This window comes from Gopherus evgoodei, chromosome 1, assembly GCF_007399415.2.
Source record: "Gopherus evgoodei ecotype Sinaloan lineage chromosome 1, rGopEvg1_v1.p, whole genome shotgun sequence".
Lineage (NCBI taxonomy): Eukaryota > Metazoa > Chordata > Testudines > Testudinidae > Gopherus > Gopherus evgoodei.
This window is the reverse complement of record NC_044322.1, coordinates 340,666,460-340,691,778: the sequence shown is the minus strand read 5'-3', so window position 1 is coordinate 340,691,778 and position 25,319 is coordinate 340,666,460. Positions and strand designations below refer to the sequence as shown.

The 25,319-nt window shown below is 40.6% G+C and overlaps 1 protein-coding gene across 1 annotated transcript in view; it reads left to right on the top strand.

Annotated features, from left to right (window-relative positions):
* Positions 1–23,083, top strand: part of PUS7 (pseudouridine synthase 7) — a 41,085-nt gene extending 18,002 nt beyond the window's left edge. The window contains 21 exon segments of the mRNA XM_030552503.1: positions 85–102; positions 2,878–2,898; positions 2,901–2,953; positions 2,955–2,989; positions 5,218–5,240; positions 5,243–5,292; positions 5,495–5,496; positions 12,435–12,498; positions 12,500–12,560; positions 12,881–13,010; positions 13,347–13,408; positions 16,004–16,122; positions 16,124–16,179; positions 17,100–17,124; positions 17,126–17,152; positions 17,154–17,228; positions 17,467–17,569; positions 17,662–17,724; positions 17,727–17,790; positions 20,944–21,035; positions 22,076–23,083. Coding sequence (XP_030408363.1) covers positions 85–102; positions 2,878–2,898; positions 2,901–2,953; positions 2,955–2,989; positions 5,218–5,240; positions 5,243–5,292; positions 5,495–5,496; positions 12,435–12,498; positions 12,500–12,560; positions 12,881–13,010; positions 13,347–13,408; positions 16,004–16,122; positions 16,124–16,179; positions 17,100–17,124; positions 17,126–17,152; positions 17,154–17,228; positions 17,467–17,569; positions 17,662–17,724; positions 17,727–17,790; positions 20,944–21,035; positions 22,076–22,212 — 1,280 coding nt within the window. The 3' untranslated portion in view covers positions 22,213–23,083.
* The last annotated feature ends 2,236 nt before the right edge of the window (positions 23,084–25,319 follow it).

Sequence of the window (25,319 nt, the reverse complement as noted above, 5' to 3'; positions counted from 1 at the left end):
CTGCATGTTCACCTCTAAAACCCTTCAATAGTCTAAAAATTAAACATTGCTCTTTTGTGCTCTTTATGCTATACATTGGGACAGAGGTCAGAACTGCAACAGGTAAGATATGTTGGTATTTCATGGTGGTAAAATGAAATGCCAACCATTCAGACACACTAAATAGTGAAGGCATTGTCCAAACGAACAAGAATTAAATATAAAATCTATGTATAAGCAACGTTAAGTTTTGACAGAAAGTAACGAGGCTGGTGCTGCACCCTTCACACATGCAGTTATGGGCTTCTGTCTTGCAAGTAAGTTGATGTGGACCCAGTAGTCCACCCACATGCAGTGACTTGCAAGATCAGGACCAGGGCTGGATTAATGGATCCTGGCCCCATTGAAATCAATGGTGAAACTCCCCTTGGTGTCAGTGAGGCAGGATTTCGCTTCATAGTTCTATGTTTAGAGTCCCAATTCCCAGAGTCATGTGAGTTTTACATCAGGATCTAAGAGTCATGGGTTTCATTGAAAAAAACACCACCACGTTTTTAGCCCTTGTGGTTCAATAAAAAGCTTGAAAACATGAATCAAGAATAAGTGATGCAGCAATGTCTGCCTGAATGTGCAGATAGCCTGAAGCAATACCTCTGAGAGGTATGAATTGTCTTATTAATCTCAATGGGGCATTGACTCCGAGACCCATTGATCTGGAAGGCTGTGACGACAACACCCCAGCAGAAGACTGTATATGCAGTAGGAGAAACAGAGTGGAGATAGCTCCACCCACCTATCCAAGTAGATACATGCTGGCTGCGGGGGGTAAGTATTGTGGGCTTTGGTGCCATCCCTGCTTCTCTGGCAGGGGAGAGAGGGGACTCCAGCCATCACTCCTCCAAGTGGTATGGATGGGACCATGGCACGGGCATGGGGTTGTAATAGCAGATGTCATGGTGTGTGCCTAGGTTCCTGGGTTGCCTTACTCTGGTTTTGATCAGAGCTGGTGTTTTTGAAAGTGTGCAAAATTGAGCAATCGATGCATTGTGGAGAAACTTTCAACTTGGAAATGATTCTCCATGTGAATCACTTTATTTGTTTTTCCCCTTGCCTTATTTTAATGACAGAAATTTTAGTGCAATCTTTGTTCTTAAACCTAATTTGCTACTTTAAAGTTATAATTTGTACAAGAATAAATTGAGATCACGGAGGATTGATGATTTCAGAACGAGAATAAGTAGGAGCCAGTGAACTCCTAACAAAAAGACTGTGGACCATATCATTAATATTATGAAGAATTTTTTGGTTTCAGTGGAGACTTCGCTTAAACATTGATGGCCAGTACAGTCCATGGTTTGCATACAAATGTTGCTGGTATTTTTTTTTCCAAGGGAGATAGAGACAGCTCTACTTGTGTTCTCTCTGAATATTGTAGTACTCCATGTGAGGAGTTATCTTTCAGTGAGGAGTTAGGGCTGATGATATTGCTTCCTTAAAAAGAAACACCAACTCTTCTTTCTAGCTTTAGTCATTTTTTATTAAAAAAAAAAAAATCCATATTTTAAACCGAGGCCTTCCCTACAGGAGATAAGTATTTTTCAGTATAACCTAAAATGTTAATTTAAAGAAAGATTATTACTATGTGTAAAACCACCACCACCACTATTCCTCCCACCTATGCGGACACACTTATACTGGAATAAGAGTACTTTTTTCAGTTTAGCTTTTGTTGCCTGGGAAGGGGTTTAAGATAAAATGAAAAAGACACTCTTATATGAGAGTGTCCACATGGTGGTTTTATACGTGTAAAACTTTCCCATTTAGACAAGCTGTTAGTTTTTAGTATTTAATTTCCTTATGTACCTTTTAAAAAAAAAAAACCAACCTCAAAGGGCCTGTTCCTACTCCCACTTAAGTCAATTGCCATACTCTTGTTGGCCTCTCTGGGAGGAGGATTGGGCCTACAATGATAAATGATTATGCAATGCATATTTATCTTTGAAAATGTTACTGTGCAGTAATGACTTTTTAATATTTTGACAGTCTTGCTTCCCTTTCTATGAAACCAAAAATGATTAAACAATATAATGAACTGTGTTTTAGACTAGAGACACATTACATACTTGAAAATACCCAAGGTGAGCTTGAATTATTCATTAATTTAGAAAATTGGCCCAAATTTAACTCCCTTGTGAGACTTTGTTACCAAACTTCACCTCAAAGTGAATTCTTACCAATTATAAAGCCCTAAATTTGTGTGTGATATAACCCAAGCTCTAGTGTTGCATGCACAATGCTGTAGAAATAAAAAATACATTATTAATGCCATCTTTAAAATAACATAGTTTGCTTTTTGTGAAGAATATAAAGGGCTTGCTTGATCCAATGACCATGGAGTCTTCTGATTTGGTTCAACACCCAAAGTGCCGGATGTTGTTCAACGTGAAGTCACTGGTAAAACTTGGATTACTTCAGTCGGATGAGATTGGGCTGTGGCAACAAATAAACCACTGGGAAAATATTCCAACAGGAGGACACTTTCTTTTGTCATGCAACTCCTGGTAATGTTTGTGTAAATCACATGGCTAAAATAATTGTATTGCAGTATAAATTTACAACCACAGCGATCTGCAGAAAAGTGCATTTTTCATACTTCATAACTGCCAGAGAAACAGGTGGGTGAGGTAATCTTTTACTGGACCAACTTTTTCATTCAGAACTTTTATTTCTTAAGAAAGAAGCAGATGGAAGCTAATTGAAGGTCACTGAGAGTCACGTGTTTGTTTGAAAATGGAAACTACTGTGGGCAATTAAATGAACCCTGTTTGCAAAAGAGAATACAACTGATAACATAGTTTACAAATTGTCCTTTTGTATGTCTTACTCTTTGTTTTAAAGATCCAAGAAAACATTCATGGCCAAATCTAGGGGAAGCTACTGCAACTTTGTATTATACAAGGAAAACAAGGATACCAATGGATGCTATTAATGTACTATCCAAATTTTTAAGGTAAGAATTATTTTGTAGCTTTGAGACACAACAAACTACTAATATTTAATGTAACATTCTGCTTTAAAATCTTATGCGAAAACCACACAGGAAATGTATTATCACAATATATTTAGTAACTGCAAAATATTTTTGTTTTAGAAAGGTCAATTTAAATACTTTTCTATGTTAAGAAAATAGTTGTAAATAATTCAAAAATGGCATACTTTCAGGTATGCTTTCAGGCCTCATCTTCACTGAGGAAAGATGTGTGTTTGACCTCCTAACTTATTGAAGACTTCAAACTACCTTGTATTCACTAGGATTTCAACTTGAGTTGGTGCATTCTTAACTGAAGTTAAGTGTGCACTTTTATTCTCAGGGCTTTGTTATGCTTGAAACAGTACAGCGGCCCAGTTGCAGTGCGCAGCTGCACTGCTGTGACACTTGAGTGTAACGCTGCCTAGCCCAATGGGAGAGGTTCTTCCCGTTGCTGTACAGAATCTGCCTTCCTGAAGGCATAGCTAGGTCGATGGAACATTCTGTCGATCTAGCACTGTCCACTCTGGGGTTAGATTGGCTTAACTATTTTTCAAACCCCTGTAGTGATGTAGCTGGGTTTTACCTAACTTTTAGTGTAGACCAAGCCCAGTGAAGACAGGCCATGCAGCATATCTTTTACTTTAAGGATTTTAAAATGTGCAGTTTGTCCAAACATACAGGGGATGTACTTAAAAATATTGTTGTGGTCATTCATATGCAATCAGTTGTTGTAGCCGCTGCATTCTGGGCAGTTAGTTCAGATTAAGGTAGGGTGTAAATTTTAAAACGCAATAGCTCATGTGTAGACATGCTGTAACTGATTTTCCTTTCTTTGTCCTGTCCTAATCATGTACCTCCTTTTTCTGTGAAAGGTAGGTGGTGACCAGTCTCCCTCTGCTTGCTGTGAGGGATTCACCAGTCAATAAGCCTTGGCTTCTGCCTTTCTTTGTGGCCAAACAAGTCTTTGTGTTTTTTGTCCTCCCGCTCCCATCAGTGACACTATTCATGAGCTGTTTTATAAGTTGAGTTCACAATCCAAGCTTCTGAATTTTTGGCTCTCAGAAATCAGCACCACTTTGGTGAAGGTGGTACTTGTATTTGAAAAACAGGATGCTGGGAACATGCTATTTCTAGCAGTTCATGCAGAGCTTGATAGAGAATATGCATGTAATGGCATAGTGCTACCACCTGGTGGTGTACACAAGTGGGATAGCAGGGAATCTACTGACAGCATCATTTCTCTATTCCTGCATGAAGTGCAAAGGAAAACTACAGTGTTTGAGAGGGAAAGAAACAGTTATGGAAAGGGAACAATATTGAAGTGCACAGACTACATGCATACATGAGTATGTGTTCAGTATACAGATAGCTGCACATAGAGATAAATGCACTATTTGAATTCACACAGAAAAAATAGGGCTGCACTGAGGTTTTTTTAATAGTGATTGATTGTTGTGCATTATTCCACTGAATTTTTACTTCACACACACACCACACTTCAAAGTGAAAGTGAGAGTAACAATCATAAAGAAGTCTACTTGCTTATAGGCAGTAAAGCGAATCCCGAGTTACGAACACCGGAGTTTCAACTGATAGGTCACCATATATCTCATTGGAACCAGAAGTATGCAATCAGGCAGCAGAGACAAAAAAAAAGAGGGGGGGGGAGCGGGGGAGAAATACTGTACAGTACTGTGTTAAATGTAAACTACTAAAAAAAATAAAGGGAAGATTTTTAAAAAAAAGATTTGACAAGGTAAGGAACTGTTTCTGGGCTTATTTCATTTAAATTAAGATTGTTAAAAGCAGCAGTAAAGCTGTATTAAGTACATTTTAAGGTTGTAAACTTTTGAAAGAACAACCATAATGTTTGTTCAGAGTTATGAACAACCTCCATTCCCGAGTGTTCGTGACTCTGAAGGTCTACCATATTTGCTAACAAAATATATGGTAACTTTCCTGCCTTATAATAGTGCCATATATAGTATTAGAAATATTATATATATATTACAACTTGTGTGGAGATTGTAACTTCAAATTCCCCATTTTTTTGTGCATGTAAAAATCTAACAAAAAAAGTTGCGTTAATTTAGTTTTTGTATCTAATATGCTAGAGAGATTACAATTTATCTTTGGCCTAATTGTATGGGCTTGAGTGTCCTTAACATGAAATCTAAAATTTTCATAACTGTTTTTTTTTTTTTAAGAGTTAAGCCAAATATATTTTCCTACATGGGACCAAAGATAAAAGAGCTATTACAGTTCAAGAGATTGCTGTTCTAGTAAGAGAAGTATGCTGCAAGTATTCTTATAACAAGGTAACTTGCTGTCTTAATAACACATTTAAGATCTTGTAGCACATGTAAAACATGTTGGTTTATTAAGTGATACTATGTGCACTCTCTTATTTTGTTCATCAATAGCATGGAGTTTGTTTACGGTAGGTTAGCTTACATGGAGAAAACACTATCGCGTATCAAACAGAAGTTGCAGAGTCAGGTCTTGATTCCAGTAGTGCACTTAGCAGGTGCTCTAGTTGCATTACCGACCGAATCAGGACCACAGTCACTAAACGTTTCAATGTTGTTCATATTATGGAACTCTCTTATTTCAAGAAGAGTTGTACAGTAACTGTTTATCTGTAAAACTGGTGGTACCAGGCTGCAGCTCTGAGTCATCTGTAGGTTGCATGGGTCCATTGGTCTAACTGGATCTGCACTGATCTGAAGACACATAGTGAGCATAGGGGTGATCACAGGACTGCTCCCATGCTATATTACCCTTGGCAAGATATCAGAAGGATGCTCAGTGGTGGTGTGGGACCCACCTATCCATTGTTAATGTGATCCACTTGTCACTGGGAACCCATCTTCTTCGTTCCCGACCCAATTCCCTCTGAGCATTCAGGAAGGAGGAACCAGAACTGCTCCTTGCTCCAAGGTGAGAAAGAATGAGGAGGAACAGTTCCTTCCTTGATTAAATGGTAAAAACTTTGTTAACACCTAGGTAAGGTTGCTGGTAATAGCTTGTGCCCTTCCAGACATTGAGTTCGACAAAACTCCTGAAAACCAGGAAGTACAGTGTTAGGGTAAATCCCACATAACCTTAACTCTGCCCCTGCATGGAGCTGGCAATAGCTACTGGGAATTACTGTGTTTAGAGGTAGCCACTGAATGGTTGAGGAGGTAGGTGGGACACTTTGGTCTCTGATATTGGAAGATCTTGGTTTGAGCCCCTCCTCATTCCGCAATGTGTTATCAAGGAACAGGTTTATGTGTACCTGAGGCTCCTGTCTCTGCAGCATTTCAATACAGAATTGCGTAGGTGGTATCAGTAGCAGGGCACTGCAGCCTGCTTGCTATGGGTATTGCTAGTAATGAGGTGGGAGATGACAGCAGTCTGTGAATTTAATGATAGGTAGGGGAGAGTCTAGGTTTAGGTGGTATCCCGCTCAAGAGGACAGAGTTAAGGTTTATATGGGCATTTACCTTAACTCTGTGTGTGCTGGGTTTTCAGAAGTTTGAGCTTTTACTGGATTCACGTTCTGGGAGGGCATGAGTTATCTCTGGCAACCTTAACTCTGCATTAACAAAATGTTTTGGTGGTTTAATTTTTTTTTAACCATTTAATTTGCCCCTCCCCCCCTTTTTTGAACAGAAAGAGAAGTGTTAGTAGTTAATGATTGTTTAGATAATTGTAGTGTAGACGTAGATGTGAGAACATCATTTTCAGTGGCACAGCTGCACCACTTTAGTGCTTTTGGTGAAGATGCTCTATGCTGACAGGAGAGAACTCTTTTGACAGCTTAATAACCCCTGCCTCCGTGAGGTGGTAGCTATGTTGGTGGGAGAAACTGTCTATACTGGCACTTAGGTCAGTATAACTTACTATCTCTGCAGATTTTAGAACACTTAGAATCTAGTTTTAAACAGGAAGCCGGTCTTAACCTTCACTATAGCAGAGCTGGTGCTCTGCTGTAATGCACTCCCAGAAGAAGCCTAGAAGGGAGAGATGCAATTGGATGGAGTCTCCGAAAATCACAAAACAATGGTGCGGTTCTTTGGCATTGCATTGTAATACTGCATCAAAAAATGAAGATGTACCACAATGTAGCAGCCTTGCGTGGATACATTTATCACAATGCAACATTTGGAGACCATGTCATGACTGTTTTGTGGCTTTTTGCAACCGCATTCAATAACTATGGGACTCTTAAATTTAAACTAGAGGTTCCCAAACTGATCTCCATAGAGAAGACGGATTATGTTGTTCAGCTGTTACAATTTGGTATGTATACACTTGTTCATATATACACACACACGCAACTGAACAGAGTACACCATACAATCTGGTTAAATGCAATTACCTGCTTGAGTGTGGAGATTAATAATTTGTGGGTCCATCTGATGAATCCCACACTTGGACTGATGATCATACATATTCTAGATTGAGTCCTGAGAGATCCCTAGAGCCTGCTGATCCTGCACAGAAGTGTGGTGGTGTTTCTTGGGGACCAATTGTTAAATGTTCTGGTAAATTACCTTTGACAAGTTATTCTGTGTGTGATGGTGAAGGGTGGCGATAAGTTGCACATTGAGGGCTGTTGATGTATAAGCACCCAGAATGAAACTCCCCATAGAAAGAATTAAAGGGCTTATGTGTATTACATTAGTTCTGCTGGTATAGCTGCACTAGCAAAGCCCCCTACTGGAGATGCATCTTATACTGGCTTTTTACCAGTATAAGACGTGTCTCCCTAGGGGGCTTTTTGTCAGAATAGCTATGTTGTTTACAAGTCTGATTAGTCCTGTTGGAGGGACTATTGTACTTGAAGGGTGTGTTCGACCACTTAGCTCAAAACGACATGCAGCGTCCAGGGTGCCTTTGTCCTCTACCCCTCATTGACTGTGCAGGGGACCTGGAGCAAGACTTCAGATCACAGGAAGTAATGATCAGACTTACAAAGGCCAAAACCACAGCCCCTGGAAAAGATGGCATTCGCTATAGCATCCTGAGAAAACGAAACCCTGGCTGCCTGGTATTAACTGCAATAAATGCAAACAATTCTGTCATACCCTAGGCTTCTGGAAGAAATCTATGATGGTGCTCGTCTACAAGAAAGGTGAGTGAGACGAGCCCAGCAACTGGAGACCCATCTCTCTCTGTTCCATCATGTACAAACTGTATGCCAGCTGCCTCGTGGCTAGGATCACAGACTGGTCTGTGAACAGGGGAGCCATCATCTCCATCCAGAAAGGCTTCATGTTGTGCAAAGATTGCTACAAACACAACTTTGTCCTTCAGACTGTCATCCATACAGCCAGGAGGGCACGGAAGCAATGTGCCATAGTGTGGCTCGACACGGCTAATGCTTTTGGATCGATGCCCCACCAGCATATTTTTGACACACTGCGAGAATTCGGGATGCCTGAAAACTTTCTCCAACTGATCTGGGAACTTTCTGAAGACTGCACCACCACCACCCACTCCTATCCGTAATGTCGTAAAGCAGGGTTGTCCCCTCAGCCCCGTCGTTTTCAACTTAGCCATGCAGCAGTCTAGGCGGTTTTGACCTGTTTGGCAACAGTGTGAATATCCTGGCTTACGCAGACAATCTGGTCCTGATTGCAGACAACCCGGAGTGTCTCCAACAAATGCTCAACATCACCAGCCAGGCTGCCAACTGGATGAGACTCTGCTTCAATGCTAGGAAGTGCGCAACCCTCTATATTGATGGCAGTAGAAGGGACTCGGTCCAGGCGATGCCTTTTCAGATCCAGGATGAACCTCTGATCTTCCTTGAGGATGGGCAAGCATACCAACATCTCGACATGCCCACAGGTTTCCACATCCAGCAGACATCTGAGGGTACCATTGCAGAGATACAATGAGATGTGGCCAGGATCAACTCCTGCTGGCACCATGGCAGAAGATCAATGCCTTGAACATCTTCCTGATCCCCTGTATCTCATTCGTCCTGAGGGAATCTACTGTGGCAGAGGTACCTCTGAACAAGGCAGACAACATACCAGGCAGCTAGTGAAGAAGTGGAGTTTCTTCCCCAGAGAGCCAGCAGTGAACTGGTGTACATCTCGCATAGGCAGGGCAGCACCAATGTTCCTCATATGGTGATCTGTGCGACATTGCAGTGATCACTTGTGACGTGCCTGGATGTTATTGTGAGGAACATTGCAGAAATTGCCATGCGGATGTCATCAAGAAGCGAATTGTCAGGACCCCTTCAATCAAGATATCGCCACCTACCTGAGCAGCTCACTGGAAGGCAAATTTGGAAGAGACTGGGGAGACTTTGCTTTGCTCTGGACTCATGCCCACAATGCTATGTGACAACTGGAGAAGCGTATCTGCTGCTGGACGTGGTGCAAGAAATGCCAGGAGATGGGAGGCCTGGTACCACAGGTGAAGAATGCAGAGCACGCAGTCCTCACTCCAAAAGCTAGAACCACGCTGTAGAGGACCCTGCAGGATGCCATCCGCTGCCAGTACATGGAAAACCTGAAACAGAAGCCGAACCAGGGCAAGCCTTTGAAAAACTCATGGCAATTGGGGGAGGTCCCAGATGACTGGAGAAGGGCACTACATTAGCCTATCTTTATAAAAGGGAAGGAGGAGTATCCTCACCTCAATCCCTGGAAAAGTCATGAAGCAGGTCCTCAAGGAATCAATTCTGAAGTACCTAGAGGAAAGGAAAGTGATCAGGAACAGTCAGCATGGATTCACCAAGGGCAGGTCATGCCTGACTAACCTAAGTGCCTTCTGTGGTGAGATAGCTGGCTCTGTGGATGAGGGGAAAGCAGTGGACGTATTATTCCTTGACTTAAGCAAAGTTTTTGATGTGGTCTCCCACAGTATTCTTGCCGGCAAGTTAAAGAAGTATGGGCTGGATGAATGGACTGTAAGATGGAAAGAAAGCTGGCTAAATCATTGGGCTCAACGGGTAGTGATTAATGGCTCCATGTCTAGTTAGTAGCCAGTATCAAGCGGGGTGCCCCAAGGGTTGGTCCTGTAGTATAAACCTGCCCAAAGATGCAGTCACATTTGTCTGCAGTTAAAGCTTGGAGGTTCCTTTTGTTGCAGAGCATCTGCACAAAAGGAGGGTGGGATGCCTAGCCCCGGGTTGCTGTTCCAGGGTATGTGCAGTCTTGGACAGGGATTTCTCAGGTGTAAAACTTGGGGCAACGGTAGGAAAAGGGGCACAGAGTTTGTTGAGCAGTCAGACTGGAATGGAGGCTTGGAGAGAGACAGAGGCACTAGACCAGGGGTGGGCAAACTTTTTGGCTCAAGGGCCAAATCTGGGCATGAACGCTCACGAAATTGGGAGTTGGGGTGCGAGATTGGTGAGAGCTCCGGCTGGGGGTGCGGGCTGTGGGGTGGGGTCAGAAATTAGGAGTTCAGGGTCTGGGAGGGAGCTCTGGGCTGGGGCAGAGGATGTGGGGTTTAGAGTGCAGGAGGATGCTCTGGGCTGGGACTGAGGGGTTTGGAAGGCAGGAGTGGGATCAGGGCTGGGGTAGGGGGTTGGGGTACAGGATGGGGTTAGAGATGCAGGCACCGAGTGGCACTTACCTTAAGCAGTTCCTGGAAGCAGCGGCATGTCCCCCCTCTGGCTCCTACGCGGAGGTGTGTCCAGGCCGCTCTGCATGCTGCCCTGTCCACAGGTGTCGCCCCTGCAGCTCCCATTGGCCATGGTTTCCCGGCCAATGGAAGCTGCAGGGGCGGCACTTGGGGCAGGGCAGCGTGTGTAGCTCCCTGGCTGCTCCTGTGCATAGGAGCTGGAGGGGGGACATGCCGCTTCTTCCGGGAGCTGCGTGGAACCACGGCACACAAGCCCCGGACCTTGCTTCTCAGCGGGAGATCGAGGGCCGCATTAAAACATCTGACAGACCAGATGCAGACCCTGGGCCGTAGTTTGTCCACCCCTGCACTAGACAGTTGCTTCTGTAGCAGGGCAGAAGTGCTAGATTTTAAAAAGCAGAGTACAAAAATATGATTAATTGAGGTCTTCCTTCTAGAATTCTTTGTTTTCCTTGCTTCTGCCTTGTAACCCCAAATTATTCACTTCTCTAGTTAGACTGAACGTTTCTCAATATTAGTCAAGTTTCTTGTAAAGAGACAAGTAAAAGCTGGGATTGACATCTAGGGGTGGGGGATGTGCTTATCTTGCTGCTCTAGTAAAGATATCTACAATGCCTGTAACCATTAGTGGGATTTGCATGCTTGATTCTCAGTTCAGTACACTGAACTCTCCAAGGATTCCTAGATCCACCCAGTCTCAGTCATGCTTCCTGTATGTGTTTGAAAACAGTTTTTGTCTCATCTGTACTGGCAGCTTAATCATTTTCAAATGCAAGTTCAGGGGGATAGCATTTTTCTTGACAGCATTTTTCAGCAGTGGTCAGATCTCTTGTGACCTAAACCTGAATTCTGCCTTAGAGGGTGTAAAACTTTGTCCTATGGTGTTCATGTGCTCTGTTCACAAAGCATTCTGTAACATCTGTAAGGGTTTGTCTTCATTGCAGAGGTAAATTGGGTGTTGTCCTGACCCCCACTTCCATACACACACACACAGAGAGCTCTCTCATTAGTGGTGTTTTCAGTCCCCGACTACGTGGCTTGTTGAGGCCTGTTGGTCAGTGGTTCCTAAACTGGATTATGACCCCAGATGGAGTCTTGCCAATCCTTAGTGTGCAGAGGATGCCATTTTTCTCTGCATAGCATGACCTTGCATGTACAGTGCATGTGAGGTCACAATGTATGGAGGACGCCATTTTGCATGACCTTGCATGCACCATATGTATGGGGTCATGCAGTGCAGAGGATAAAATGGTGTCCTCCATGCTAGAGTGTTTTGAAGGAAATAATTAATCAAAATGGGGTCATGCTGGCAAAAATTTGGGAACTCCAGCTGTACCCTAAAGCCTGAGTTGTGCTTTCAGGCTGGTGGTAAGCTCATTTTGCTGTGAGGATTAGGCTAAATCATTTATGCTGATAATACCTTTCCCACATTTCCCCTGTCCCTTGTGTACCTAGAAGAACAGACAAGTTCTCCCACAATTCCATGGGAAAGGGAAGGGCATAATGAGCATGGGGCAACCAGAACTTCTTATTAACTTTTTTTGCCAATCAATCTTCCAACATAGGTCCCAGGAAACTTGTTGATATAGCTTTGTCAGTAATGGATTAGTTCTCTGTGTAGATGGGTCTTGAGAATAATGTGCCCTATTCTTTTAGATGATTCATTTAGAATATTTTTGGAGGCAGTACACAAAAAGAAGAGAAACTAAGGGAATATACTCCTGTTTCTTGTAATGGTGTTTTAAGCTTGAAACCTGGCATCTCCATAAATACTTATCCATGAGCTTTTCCGAGAGTATCTTGGTCACTTTTTTTTCCCATTTCTTTTTAGAATCACTGCACAAAGACTTGCTCATTTGAACAAATGTTTGATGAACTTTAAGTTGGGAAATTTTAGGTTACAAGAACCATCCGCTGAAATTGGGAGAACTGCAAGGGAACCATTTCACAGTTGTTCTCAAGGTAAAATGCTGCTATCTGCCAGGACTTTGCCATTGATGACTTTCTTAATCAATTCAGAGTTCTTCAGCTATAAAGTAGGGAGGATACCAGGGGATCTGAGACTACTTTTCAACTACTCTGAAACTTTTCCTCAATCAAGGTGGAGGGGAGGGAACTTGCTGGATTTAGGAAAAGCAGTATACAATATGTTTACTTTTAACCATTGATAATGACTGCTTTCAGGAGCACAAGAGTACAAGTTCGAACTACATCTGATGGCTGTAATTTGAGATGGTTTTCTGTTGAGTGGATTTTTAAAAATAATTTTGTATGTTATTAGAAATATAACAGGAACTGATGATCAAGTACAGCAAGCAATGCACTCTCTCAAGGAAATTGGATTTATTAATTATTATGGAATGCAAAGATTTGGAACCACAGCTGTTCCTACATATCAAGTTGGAAGGTATGGTTTTTTTTAATGATTGATGATTTTATTGTGTGTACTAAAGAATCATATTTTGAAATTTGTATCTTAGGATAATGTTACATCTGGGTATGTTGTTTTTATTTTATTTTGTTTCCTCTCTGAAAAGTTTCAGTCATGATATTGTGTGTCAAATTTAACATTAGCATCAGGAACAGAATCTATGTAAGCAGCTGTATCAGTTGTCTTGTGCGATATTGTCTGTAGATGAAATGTAAAATGTATAGAATATTTTGGTTTTCAGAGAACTGAAATGTATCCCTAAAATCTGTTCCTGTTTTAATAATAGCTAATAAATTTTCTGTTTCATTTTAGAGCTATTCTGCAAAACAACTGGAATGAAGTAATGGATTTAATATTAAAACCACGGCCTGGAGGTAGGTTCTAAGAAATACTTTACACATAATTGAACAGTATTTATGGAGGGAAAGCTGAACTTTTAAAATTGAAGTGCATATGGACATTCACATTTTTGCATACGGTAAACTTTGTCAGCACTGGAACTGTCCTTTCTGTTTAAAAACTTTCAGCAAGCTCGTAACAACAAACCATTGTTGATGGCTTGGATCACCCCCTCCTGTAGTAAAAACAAAACAAAACAAAACAACTGGAAGGGAACTCGTTGTCTGAGTATCTTGGTGGGGATCTTTTTCTAGAGATTCCCTGAACATCTTGTTGTGGGTTGTGCAGGATTACCTTTGCCATGGAAAAACTACCCCCCAACCTGAACCTCTGCATCAGCTCTGCCTTTAGCAGTCTCCCATCTGCCATTCCCTGGCAACACAGCTCCTCTTGGGCTGAAAAGGGCTGCAGCCTTGTCCCCTTCCTCTTGTGTGGACCACACGGTGGACAGAGAGCCCTCAGCGGGGTCTGGTCTGGTGGGGAGTGAGGGGATGGTCCTGGGGAGATCCATGCACAGATTTAAGTAGGGGGTAATGCGGGCTCAGGTAGCTAAAGCTGATGGGGAAGGGCACAGTAGAAATCCTTCAATAGGTAGAAAGTTTGTTTTCTAGAAGATAATGAGGTGATAAGTAACAGTCAGCATGGATTTGTCAAGAACAAATCTTGTCAAACAACCTGATAGCTTTCTGTGACAAGGTAACAAGCGTTGTACATGGGGGGAAGTGGTAGATGTGGCATATCTTGACTTTAATAAAGCTTTTGATATTGTCTTGCATGACCTTCTCATAAACAAACTAGGGAAATGCAACCTAGATGGAGCTACTATAAGGTGGGTGCATAATTGGTTGGAAAATCATTCCCAGAGATTAGTTATCAGTGTTTTCACAGTCATGCTGGAAGGCATAACGAATGGGGTCCCACAAGGATCAGTACTGGGTCTGGTTCTGTTCAATATCTTCATCAATGATTTAGATAATGGCATAGAGATTACACTTCTAAAGTTTGCAGACGGTACCAACCTGCGAGGGGTTGCAAGTGCTTTGGAGGATAGGATTATAATTCAGAATGATCTGGACAAACTGTGGTCTGAAGTAAATGGGATGAAATTCAATAAGGACAAATGCAAAGTACTCTGCTTAGGAAGGAACAATCAGTTGGACACATACAAAATGGAAAATGACTGCCTAAGAAGGAGTACTGCGGAAAGGGATCTGGGGGTCACAGTGGACCACAAAGTAAATATGAGTCACAGTGTAACACTATTGCAAAAAAAAAAAGTAAATATCATTTTGGTATTATTAGCAGGAGTGTTGTAAACAAGACACGAGAAGTAATTCTTCCACCTCTATTCTGCGCTGATTAGGCCTCAACTGGAGAATTGTGTCCAGTTCTAGGTGGCACGTTTCAGGAAAGATGTGGACAAATTGGAGAAAGTGCAGAGAAGAGCAACCAAAAATGATTAAAGGGGTAGAAAACATGACCTACAATAGAAGATTGAAAAAATTGAGTTTGTTTTAGTCTAGAAAAGAAGACTGAGAGGAGACATGATAACAGTTTTCAAGTACATAAAAAGTTGTTTCAAGGAAGAGGAAGAAGATGGTTCTTTTTTAAACCTCTGAGGACAGGACAAGAAGCAATGGCTTAAATTGCAGCAAGGGAGGTTTAGGTTGGATGTTAGGAAAAACTTCCTAACTGTCAGGGTGGTTAAGCACTGGAATAAATTGCCTAGGGAGGTTGTGGATTCTTCATCACTGGGATTTTTAAGAGAAGGTTAGACAAACACCTGTCAGGGATGCTCTAGATCAGGGGTAGGCACCTATGGCACGTGTGCCAAAGGCGGCACGCAAGCTGATTTTCAGTGGCACTCACACTGCCCGGGTCCTGGCCACTGGTCTCAGGGGCTCTGCATTTTAATTTAATTTTAAATAAAACTTCTTAAACATTTAAAAAAACCTATTTACTTACATACAACAATAGTTATATATTATAGACTTATAGAAAGAGACTCCTAAAAACGTTAAAATGTATTACTGGCATGCAAAGCCTTGAATTAGAGTGAATAAATGACCACTTCTGAAAGGTTTTAGGCTGCTGGTCTAGATAATACTTAGTCCTGCCATGGGTGCAGGGGACTGGACTAGATGACCTCTCAAGTCCTGTGATTCTGTGCTCAAAAGGGCATCTTCCATTTAGCCACGGAATGCATATTAGAAGGTAGTAAACATTAGGTTTTATAGATGGATTTCTGTACCAACAACACTATTGAATAGGAATATCCTTTTAAATGTATTTTAACCCTTTTTATTACATGTTTGTACGTTTGCTTTAAATTAGCCACGTCATGAGTCCTGTACTCCTACTGCATTTTAAAGGGAGGTTAACAAATTAGCCAGCTGTTCCAGTAGAAAATCTAGAAGACTTTGGCTCTTTTTTTTTTTTTTTTTAATAAACAACTTCCACTAAGACATAAGCCTGCTAGTTGCACTGAGATTTTCAGATACAGTAATATTTTCAATCAACTTGAATTTTTGTTTTGTCGTTACAATGTTAATCTTAAATTATTGTTACAGCTGAGAAAGGATATTTAGTTAAATGCAGAGAAGAGTGGGCAAAGACTAAAGATCCAGCTGCAGCCCTCAAAAAACTGCCTGTAAAAAGGTGTGTGGAAGGCCAACTTCTACGTGGACTTTTCGAAGTATGGACTGAAGAATATAGTCTCTGCATTTGGCATAGTGAGTGTAAAAAGGTTGAAGTTTTTTTGTCTGTGTGTGTGTGGTTTTTTTTTGTGGTGTTACACTACATTCTAAATGGACTATGTATAAAACCTCTTAAATCCATCCATTCCTCTCTTCTGTGTTTCCCTGAGTACTTTCCCATTGTTTACTAAGGGGTCCAGACTCAAATGATGTGTAATGAATAACTTGGGTGTTTCCTATTAATGCACATTATGGAAGAACAGAATTCTAAATGTAATTGCATGCTAATATGGAAGCTGTATGGTTACTTAAAACTCATCTGAATTATAGAGGTATCTGTGACTTGTGTGTAAGATTTAGATCAGATTTTCTTTGTGCCTTTAGAGAATCAAATCAAATTAACAGTGAGGGTAATCAGCCATTGGAATAGGTTGACAAGGTATGTGATAGAATTGCCATCACTTTGAAGTCTTGATTTAAAAAAATAAAATTGGATCTGTTCTGAAAATAGTTCTATTTCAACCTCGGATTACCGGGCTTGACGCAGGAATTACTTAGTGAAGTTTCATGGTTGGGTTATGCAGGAGGTCATACTGAAAGGTCTTATCAGTTCCTCAAGACCTACAAATCTATGAAAAAATAATAAGTACTGCTTTATAATGTTGAAAATGGCACTTGTGTCTACATCAACAAAACACTTGGCAAACTGTTACACAAAATGAAAATATGGGCTTTTTGTATTGAGAGGATAATGCATCCTTTTTATTTATTTATTTATTGATTGATTGCCTTCTTTCTACCTAAATTCCTCTCAAATTAAGACCAGAAATGTAGCATACAAACCAAATACCGCATGTTAACCTGTGTGACTGGAAAAATGACTTGTTTCAATGTTTATCGATTAAGTGTGGCTGAGTGATGAAAGTAACTAAAGATACTATGTATTCAGTTTAAACATTTTTCACTACAGATAACCAAGGAATAATCGTTTGATGGTATATTCATAGCTATCAGAGTTATATATGAGAATAACATGGTGAGCAAGAGAATAGAAGAATATGGACTTAAAGTTGTATCGGGAGACCTTGTACTTAAGGAGGTAAAATAAACTTCAAATCCTGTTGCTTTGCATGATTTCTTTTTAACTTTAAGACTGTTACACCTTTCTTTAGGAAAATTGTATCAGTAATGAAGATACAACACATTTGCTTCATTTATCTATAGTCAGATATGTTTAAATCAAGAACTTATTTTTAAATTCAGTTAACAGTAGATTCCTGTGACTGAAAAAGGTCACATACCTATGTATTTTAAGTAGAAAACTGTTTGAATTGTAGGGACAGCTGTTCATATTGGAGAAGCAGATGTTGACGTTTATACTAGTCCATGATATAGTGATGCCTTTACCTGGGTTTGATGTTATATATCCGAAGCATAAAAGTAAGTCTTTTTAATTTGTACGAGCACTAAAACTTAATCTGAACTAAGATTTTAAGTAGATTTAATTTTCTTAAATATTCCTTTTCTTGTAGTTGGTGATGCCTACAAGGAAATGTTGTCTGCTGACAACCTTGACATCAGCAACATGAGACATAAATTCGAGATTATTCGTTATCTGGAGCATACAGAAAGATCATAATTCGACCCCAGAATGTCAGATGGTAAGTAATAGTATACAGCTAAATTCCCTGTAATCTGCAGCAGCCTATTTAGCACTGTGCAGGGGCTCAGGGAACCCGCCTGGGGGACCAGCCGGGAGGGGGGTGCCCCTCCTCTATCCCCAAGCTAGCCCAGCACCCAACCTGCGTGGCCAAGGCACCCCACCTCTGCCCGAACCCAGTCTGGACTGGACAGGGCTGGGGGAGGGGCGCCTATCCTGTAGTCCCAGCCCTGGAGCTGCTGCAGCAGGGAGAGGCACCTCTCCTTAGCAGCGCAGGTGCTGCTGCGGGGAGAGAGAGCTGGGGGAAGTCCTCTCTCCCTGCAGGGGCACCCTCCTGCATCCCAAACCCTTCATCCCAAGCCCCACCCCAGAGCCCACACCCCTAGCTGGAGCCCTCACACCCCTGCACCCAACTCTCTTCCCCAGCCCTAAACCCCTCCTCCCTTGCCCCACCTCAGAGCCTGCATCCCCAGCCAGGGCCCTCAGCCCCTCCCCCCCATCTTCTACTCAAGCCCTGAGTCCCCTCCCACACGCCGAACCCGTTGGCCCCATGCCCACCACATGAATTTTGTTATGGGCACCAATATGAAGATCGTGTGCCACACATCACCTCCATATTGGTGCTCATAACAAAATGTATACTGCACATGGGTGGGAAAAAATTAGAGGGAACACTGGATACAGTGGAAATGTATTTGGAAATAATAGGATGTCCCCAGAATACATGCAGGAGGACTGGCAAGCATTGGTCTCGTGTACCTAGGTCATGATCAATACTAGTATGTAGGCAGGAGCAGTAGATACAGATCTTTGTACCACACACACTGTGCACAGACCAGTAAGGCATAGGCCCCATTGCTTCACTGGTCCCCTGGCTCTGATCTGCTGTGGAGCACTGTGTACTAACACTCGAGATACAGTGGATTCTTCTTTGAGTGATGGTCCCCATTGTATTCCACTGAGAGTTATGCGCATCCCCCTACACACAGCATAAATGTGACATCTCCCACTGTACTTCGAGCCTAGGATGCCCACAGGAAGGTAGAAGAACTGGATTTGGTCCTGATACATTCTATCAAGAGACTCTTTCTGCATCTTCAGTCAAGCAGTTAAAATAAAATACAATGTTCTGAATACGAGAAAAGTAAAATTATTGACCAGGAATGTGACTATTTTAGACTTGCCCAAGATAATCTGTAGACAGTAAATCATGTAGATTAATATTTGCAACCCCAAAAACCTGTGGTGTGTGTGTGTGGGAGGCTGTTTTGTTTTTTAATCTTAGCAATTTATTTTAAGGAAATAGTCTCAACCTCTTTCTTAGATTGGCATATGAACAAAAAGTATATGAAAGGTTCAGTTGTTTACAGATTATTATTAATTATGGTTTATCTATTAAATCCCTATTACTGTGGCACGTACAGACCAGAACCAGGATCAGTGCCCTCCTACGCTAGGTGCTATACAAAACAGGCAGACACGATCTCTGAAGAGCTTCTGGTCTAAGAGGATGAGAACTATAAGCAGGGTTTGGAATGAGGGCAATTAAAAGATTGCTCTTCAGTGTAGCCATTATACACTGGATGACTTCCTATGATGTGGTTGGAGAGGAAAAATAGAGTATGTACTTAATCCAGCCATGAAGAAGTTCAGATACTTCTGATTGTTGTAGAATGCTATTTTTCTTATAGTTGGCATAGTTATTTCCAATCCACTAATAACCAGGTTTATTGTATAATTAGAAATTTTGACAAAACCTACAAAGAAAAATCCTGTGGAGAGCAACTTCACCAACTAGCATATGTGTTTGCATTAAATCTTTTGTCTGTGTCCATCAGTGGTGGTTTTTGTGAATAAAACCTAACTTAGGCTGATTTCTGATTAAAACACATCTCATGTGGTATCTCTCTTTAATCTAGATATAAAAACTTGTACTTGTTGAGTATGACATTCCGGGGTCCAATCTAGACCAGTGAGGGACTGTCACCTTTGCCCTGCAACCTGGGGTGCCTCACAGTGCTTTGCTGCTGTAGTTCCCGACCTGGGCCCCTCTCAAACAGCCAAACAGCATGCAGGTCACAGTCTGAGTCTCTTTGTATAGCTGCAGCCTGCCAGCACACTCCAGTCTCACATTCCAGCCTCCCCCACACACACCAACTTTGGTTACCACTTGTAGGGTGACCCCAAATCACTCCCAGTCTGAAATTTCCCCCCCCAAATTGGTATCCTGCACTGTCCAGCCCTCTCCTGGACAGTTCAGATATTTTAGGTCTGTTGCCCCTCTAAAGGGATCAAGATCAAACTCCAATATTAAATGGAGTTACTCACACAATTTAGTTTAAATACAACATTGGATTCATTTTGATTTAAAGAATACAAAGTTTATTTAACTACAAAGAGAAAGTTTTAAGCGAGTACAAATATAAGGCATTAGAGTCAGAAATGGCTACAAGAGAAATAAGCATAAAATGTTTTCTAGTAACTAAAACTTAACAAACTAGACTTGGTTCAAGGTGAAATCCCTTACCACATGTTCCCAGTAGTGTTGCTGACCAAATTCTCAGGCCAGGATCTGCTCTCTGTGTCAAAAGGCTGTTTCTTTTGTCATCTTAAGTGAAAGTGGGAGAGATACCGCTGGGGTGATTTTGCCCATCACTTTTATAGTCTAGTTCCCCCTTTGAAATGCACTGTCCTGAGGGTTACTCTTAAATAAAGTTCATTCATGCTGTGAGGACAAAGACAAGGAGCCTCATGGTGAAGAGGGTTCCATGCTATTGTTTGCTAAAATGCAGATCAGTTTGTTGCTTTCCCACTTTCCAAAGTGTGGCCACTTGACAGATGATTGTCCATCAACTTTGACACCTGGTTTGAGGTGTCAGCTTGTCCTTTGTCTTTGAGAAACTGGTTTACTCAGATTTGTCTGGTAAACATATTTCAGACCTAATTTCAGTTTGTTTATAACTTTACATATAATGTTGCTATGCACATTTCATCATGATATTCTTGGCCAGTGAGTTATTCGTTTTCAAATGATACCTCACAATATTTTGTACAGAGATTATTACAGTAGTGTATAGGGTGTGAATACAGGGGTGCATTCGGTCACACTGAGTATTTCAAAATTTTAAAAAACTTCGTCCCGTGTTTCATAAAGGGAAGTGGTTGCATATGATGATCCTAGAATTCCATTATTTAATACGGATTTGGATAATCTGGAAGGAAAGCCACCACCTATTCTTCCTACAGGTAAGATAACAACTTTTCTGCAGGTGTTTGTACACTGTAAACAATAAAGTTTGACTTAACTACTGCTTTGAAGTTGTAACTGCTACATATCACACACATTGAATGTAAAAATAAATAAAAAGGCTACATTTGACAAGACATCAAGCTAAAATTTTCAAAAGGATGTGCTTAAAAGTAGGCTCTTATATAAGTAACCTAATTTTTCAGAAGTGCAAGCATTTGCTCAGCAAATCATATTGACTACATTATACTGTGTCTAGCTATCTAAAGAATCAAATGAGCATATGCTTACCATTAAGCATATGCTTATTTAAGTGCTTCACTAAAGAGGGACAGACATAGACCATAATTCAGCAAAGCACTTGACCATGTGCTTGATTTCAAGCATGTGAATATTCACCTTCAACTTCATTGGGACTACTTTATGTGTTTAATTGAAGTTCAGTGGCAGACTGATGTGCTTTTAAGTGCATGCTTTAGTGTTTTGCTTAACTGGAGCTAAAAATATAACAGAAAATCTTTAAAATAAGACTGATGACATGTTAGCAGAACAGCATCAGAAATATTTGTTAAAACTGGTATTAGTAAGTGTAATATTTGTTTCTAGGAGAATTAGTATAGCTTAAAAGTTTAAGAACTTTTAACATGTCAGGATTGTGTGATGGAAACTTTTGAATAAAGTGCATAGCTAGCTATAACATATAGGCCTTACTATTTTACAATCCAGGGTTGTAGGAGGAGAGGAAGGCAGTCTTGAAATACCAAATTTTAGTGTGACTAAAAGGTTTTTTGTTTTTTTTTTAAATAAAATTTGCTACATAATAGTGAAACTTTACTTTTCCCATTGTGGGCAAAACTCCATGTCTCACATCTGCCACATATGCGAAAGTTGTAGCATGAATTGACATTTCACAAAACATTTCCATGGTTGATAAATTAATTTTTATTTCTTTAATTGTGTGAGCCCTTCAGCCAATTTAATAATGCCCAGAGGAGGTATACTATATGTGCAAATTAATCTCTTCTTTCTTATGTAATAGAAGGTAAATTCAAGGCCTTGAAGATGGAATTCTCTCTTCCTCCATCCACTTACGCTACCATGGCAATTAGAGAAGTGCTAAAAATGGACACAAGCATAAAAAAACAGACACAGCTGAATACTATATGGCTACGCTGAACAAATGCTCTAAAGTCATGTAAAGATTTTAAGATGTAAAAGTGGTTTCATATTTACTTGTTCTGTGCAAACCCTAGTTTTGATTTTGAAGATTTGTAGTAAAAGATTTGTATTTTTTTTAAGTTGTTTTTATTAGCTTCACTGATTATATGCAAAATGGTGTTAGTAAAATAATAAAAATACTAGATTGGATTTTTTTAAATGACCTTAGTTAAATAAGGTGCTTGAGCTGTAGCAAAACCACATCTTCAGAAGAAATGGGCTTAGGACAGCAATTCCAGCTCTTCAGTAATTGCCTTTCCGGAAGTACAATGAGTATTCAACATGCTTTCATAAATTCAGCACAGAATAAAAATTCTTGCAAGCGTGCTAACATTACAGATGAGGAGTGCTAACTAGAGTAAGTTAGGTGATGAATATATTAAAGGAGTACATTTATGTCACCTTGAGCTTTTGCACTGATGTGGTAGAGGATTCTATTGGCAGAATTTTTCATGCCTTTTATGTGATATAAACATGTACATCTGTTTTTATTAGTTGAACTGTAAATTTTATTATGAAAATGTTTATGTGCATTTTTCCCATCTCTACTACAACCTGTATCAAAGAACAGGTAATGAAAACAAGTTAACCAAAAAGCCTAGATGAGAGCTTGTATCAGCAACTAACTCCTTTGCACCAGCATATTTAGTGTGTCCATTGCTGGCAATGGATGAGCAAGGCAAATCTGTATCATGGCATGAAAGGATTCAAAAGCCATTCTAAAACAATTGAGAGCAGTTAGGTTGCATTTTGACTTTATAATTTCTAAAACCAAACAAATAAGAAACCTGTCTGTGCAGCTTGTGTTAATAAATTATGTTAAATATGAGACACTTTGCACTGTCATTTTTATAAAAAAAAATGAATAGGGTTTTGCATACCAACAATATGAAAATGTCCGTATCTCACTTTTAGAAAATATGCAGTGTTGCCACCCACATATCCTGAGAGATCCTGTTTCAATACAGAAATAAAACCCCCTCTGACCTCACACCTCTAGTTATCACCTCCCACTGGAATCCATATGGGGTATCATCAAAGAAATATTTCCTGAATCCCCTCTTCTGACCTTCAAACAACCCCCTAACGTTTCCAAGTTTGTCATCAAAAACAAGCTCCCCACAAATCAGGATACACCAACTCAAAAGCACCCGACCCTACTAGAATCAAAACCTGTAGACATATCTCCACTGCTATAATGGTCAATATCCTCCACAACACACCTCAAGATCTATGGGTCCTACATATGCCTGTCACAACATGGGGTGTACCTCATCCATTGCACCAAATGCCCTAATAGAACTATGTAGGCCAGTGGGTCTCAACCTATTTACCAGTGTGGGTCACATATGCAGCTGTTTTATGTGGGCCCCATCCCTGCAATATATATGCTACCTGTATGGCCCTGAGGATGTCACATGGGCTGCAGCTGTGTGCTGATTGGGCCACAAGCGGCCCATGGTCCTTGGGTTGAGAACCACTGATGTATGTGAAATGAGACAATAACTACACTCTTGAATGAAGTCAAACAGGAAAATGATAAAAGACAAAAACACTACATCACCTATAGATGAACACGTTTCACAAAATGATCACTCTATATCTCACATATCAGTTCTCACCTCAAAGGAAATCTGCACAAGACACTCAAAAGATGAACCCGGGAGCTTAAATTCATAGCTTTGCTAGACAGTAAAAATCATGGACTGAATAGAGACATGAGTTAGGAATGGAATCAACAAAGTCTCTGTCCTTTGATGCTGTGCAATATTTCAACTGGCCATTCTTGTATGCCGGGGGAATAGTTTACCTTAATCAATGCTGTTTTCCTGTTTTGTTGAGTTAAACAGAAGTTTACAATGCAAATACTCAATATACATTTATACCCTGGGTTATAGAGATTATGAATTAGATTAATACATGCAGCATCCTACAAGCATTTTATAAAGTCTAAACTGCATCTGAGGATGCTAACACACGAGTAAACAAGACTGGTTTCCAACAATGCAATTATAAGTGTTCAGTGAGGCCTGGGGCCTTGGCATGCGCTGGTACCTGGTCTGCCAGCATCATAGTACCTACCAAACAGCTTATTTCGAGTAAAAAATATAAACTTTTTTTTTCTTCCTCTCAGGTTCGTAAGGAGCATTGACTCTGCTCGTATATCTCGGCCTGTCTTGAAATATGTTTTTTATTGATGCAGAAATTTAGGTGATGCATTTGATTCATATTTATATGCCAGTTTAGGCTTTATACCGTCAGTGTGTAGATCTGTTATGACAAATATTCTTGACATAAATTAGAAAATTAACTATCAGCTTTATATTGATACCTCTTTTCTTTCTCTCAGGAAAGACCATTTTGTTTCTTCCCATTTTTTTCAGATCAGGAGATCATTGCAATAATAAGTGCATTTTTAAAATTTGGTAGCTTATGAGTTTACTTCATTATCTTCAGTCATATTTATCCCATTCTGCTACTTTACATATATTAATGACAACATTTCAAAGCATGGTTGTCTAAAGTTAAGCGTCCTAAGTAGCCTGATTTTTTCAGTTGCTGGACACCCAGAATTACCCATGTAGACAATGGGAGATGAGGGAACTCTGCCATTACTGATCCAGGCAAACTGAAAATAGATCCAAAGAATGAGTAACTCTTATCTGATTGAAAGCTGATTATGCTATTTCTGTAAAAATAATAGTAAACAAATCCAAACCCTAAATAAGTAGTTAAAAAAGAGACTATAGTGCATTGATCTGTCCTCCTAGACTAAATTAGTAGAGAGTAGATTCTCCACCCTGCCCATTTTTCTCATTGTGCCTTGGACAGGCTCCAGAAGACTCTTGCAGCCCTCTTAACCTCAGCAATGGCGCAGTTTAATTTACAACTGTGGTGAAACCGGCATATTGGGGCTCCACTTCACATCCCCCCTTCCTTCACTTATACCTGGGATGGTAGGCAACCGGTCAAGCTGACTCTGCCCTCTTTGCATGAGAATCATCTGCTAGCATTCTCCATATACTCCCTCCAGCCATTCTGAGGCCACTTTGTGCCACTTCCAC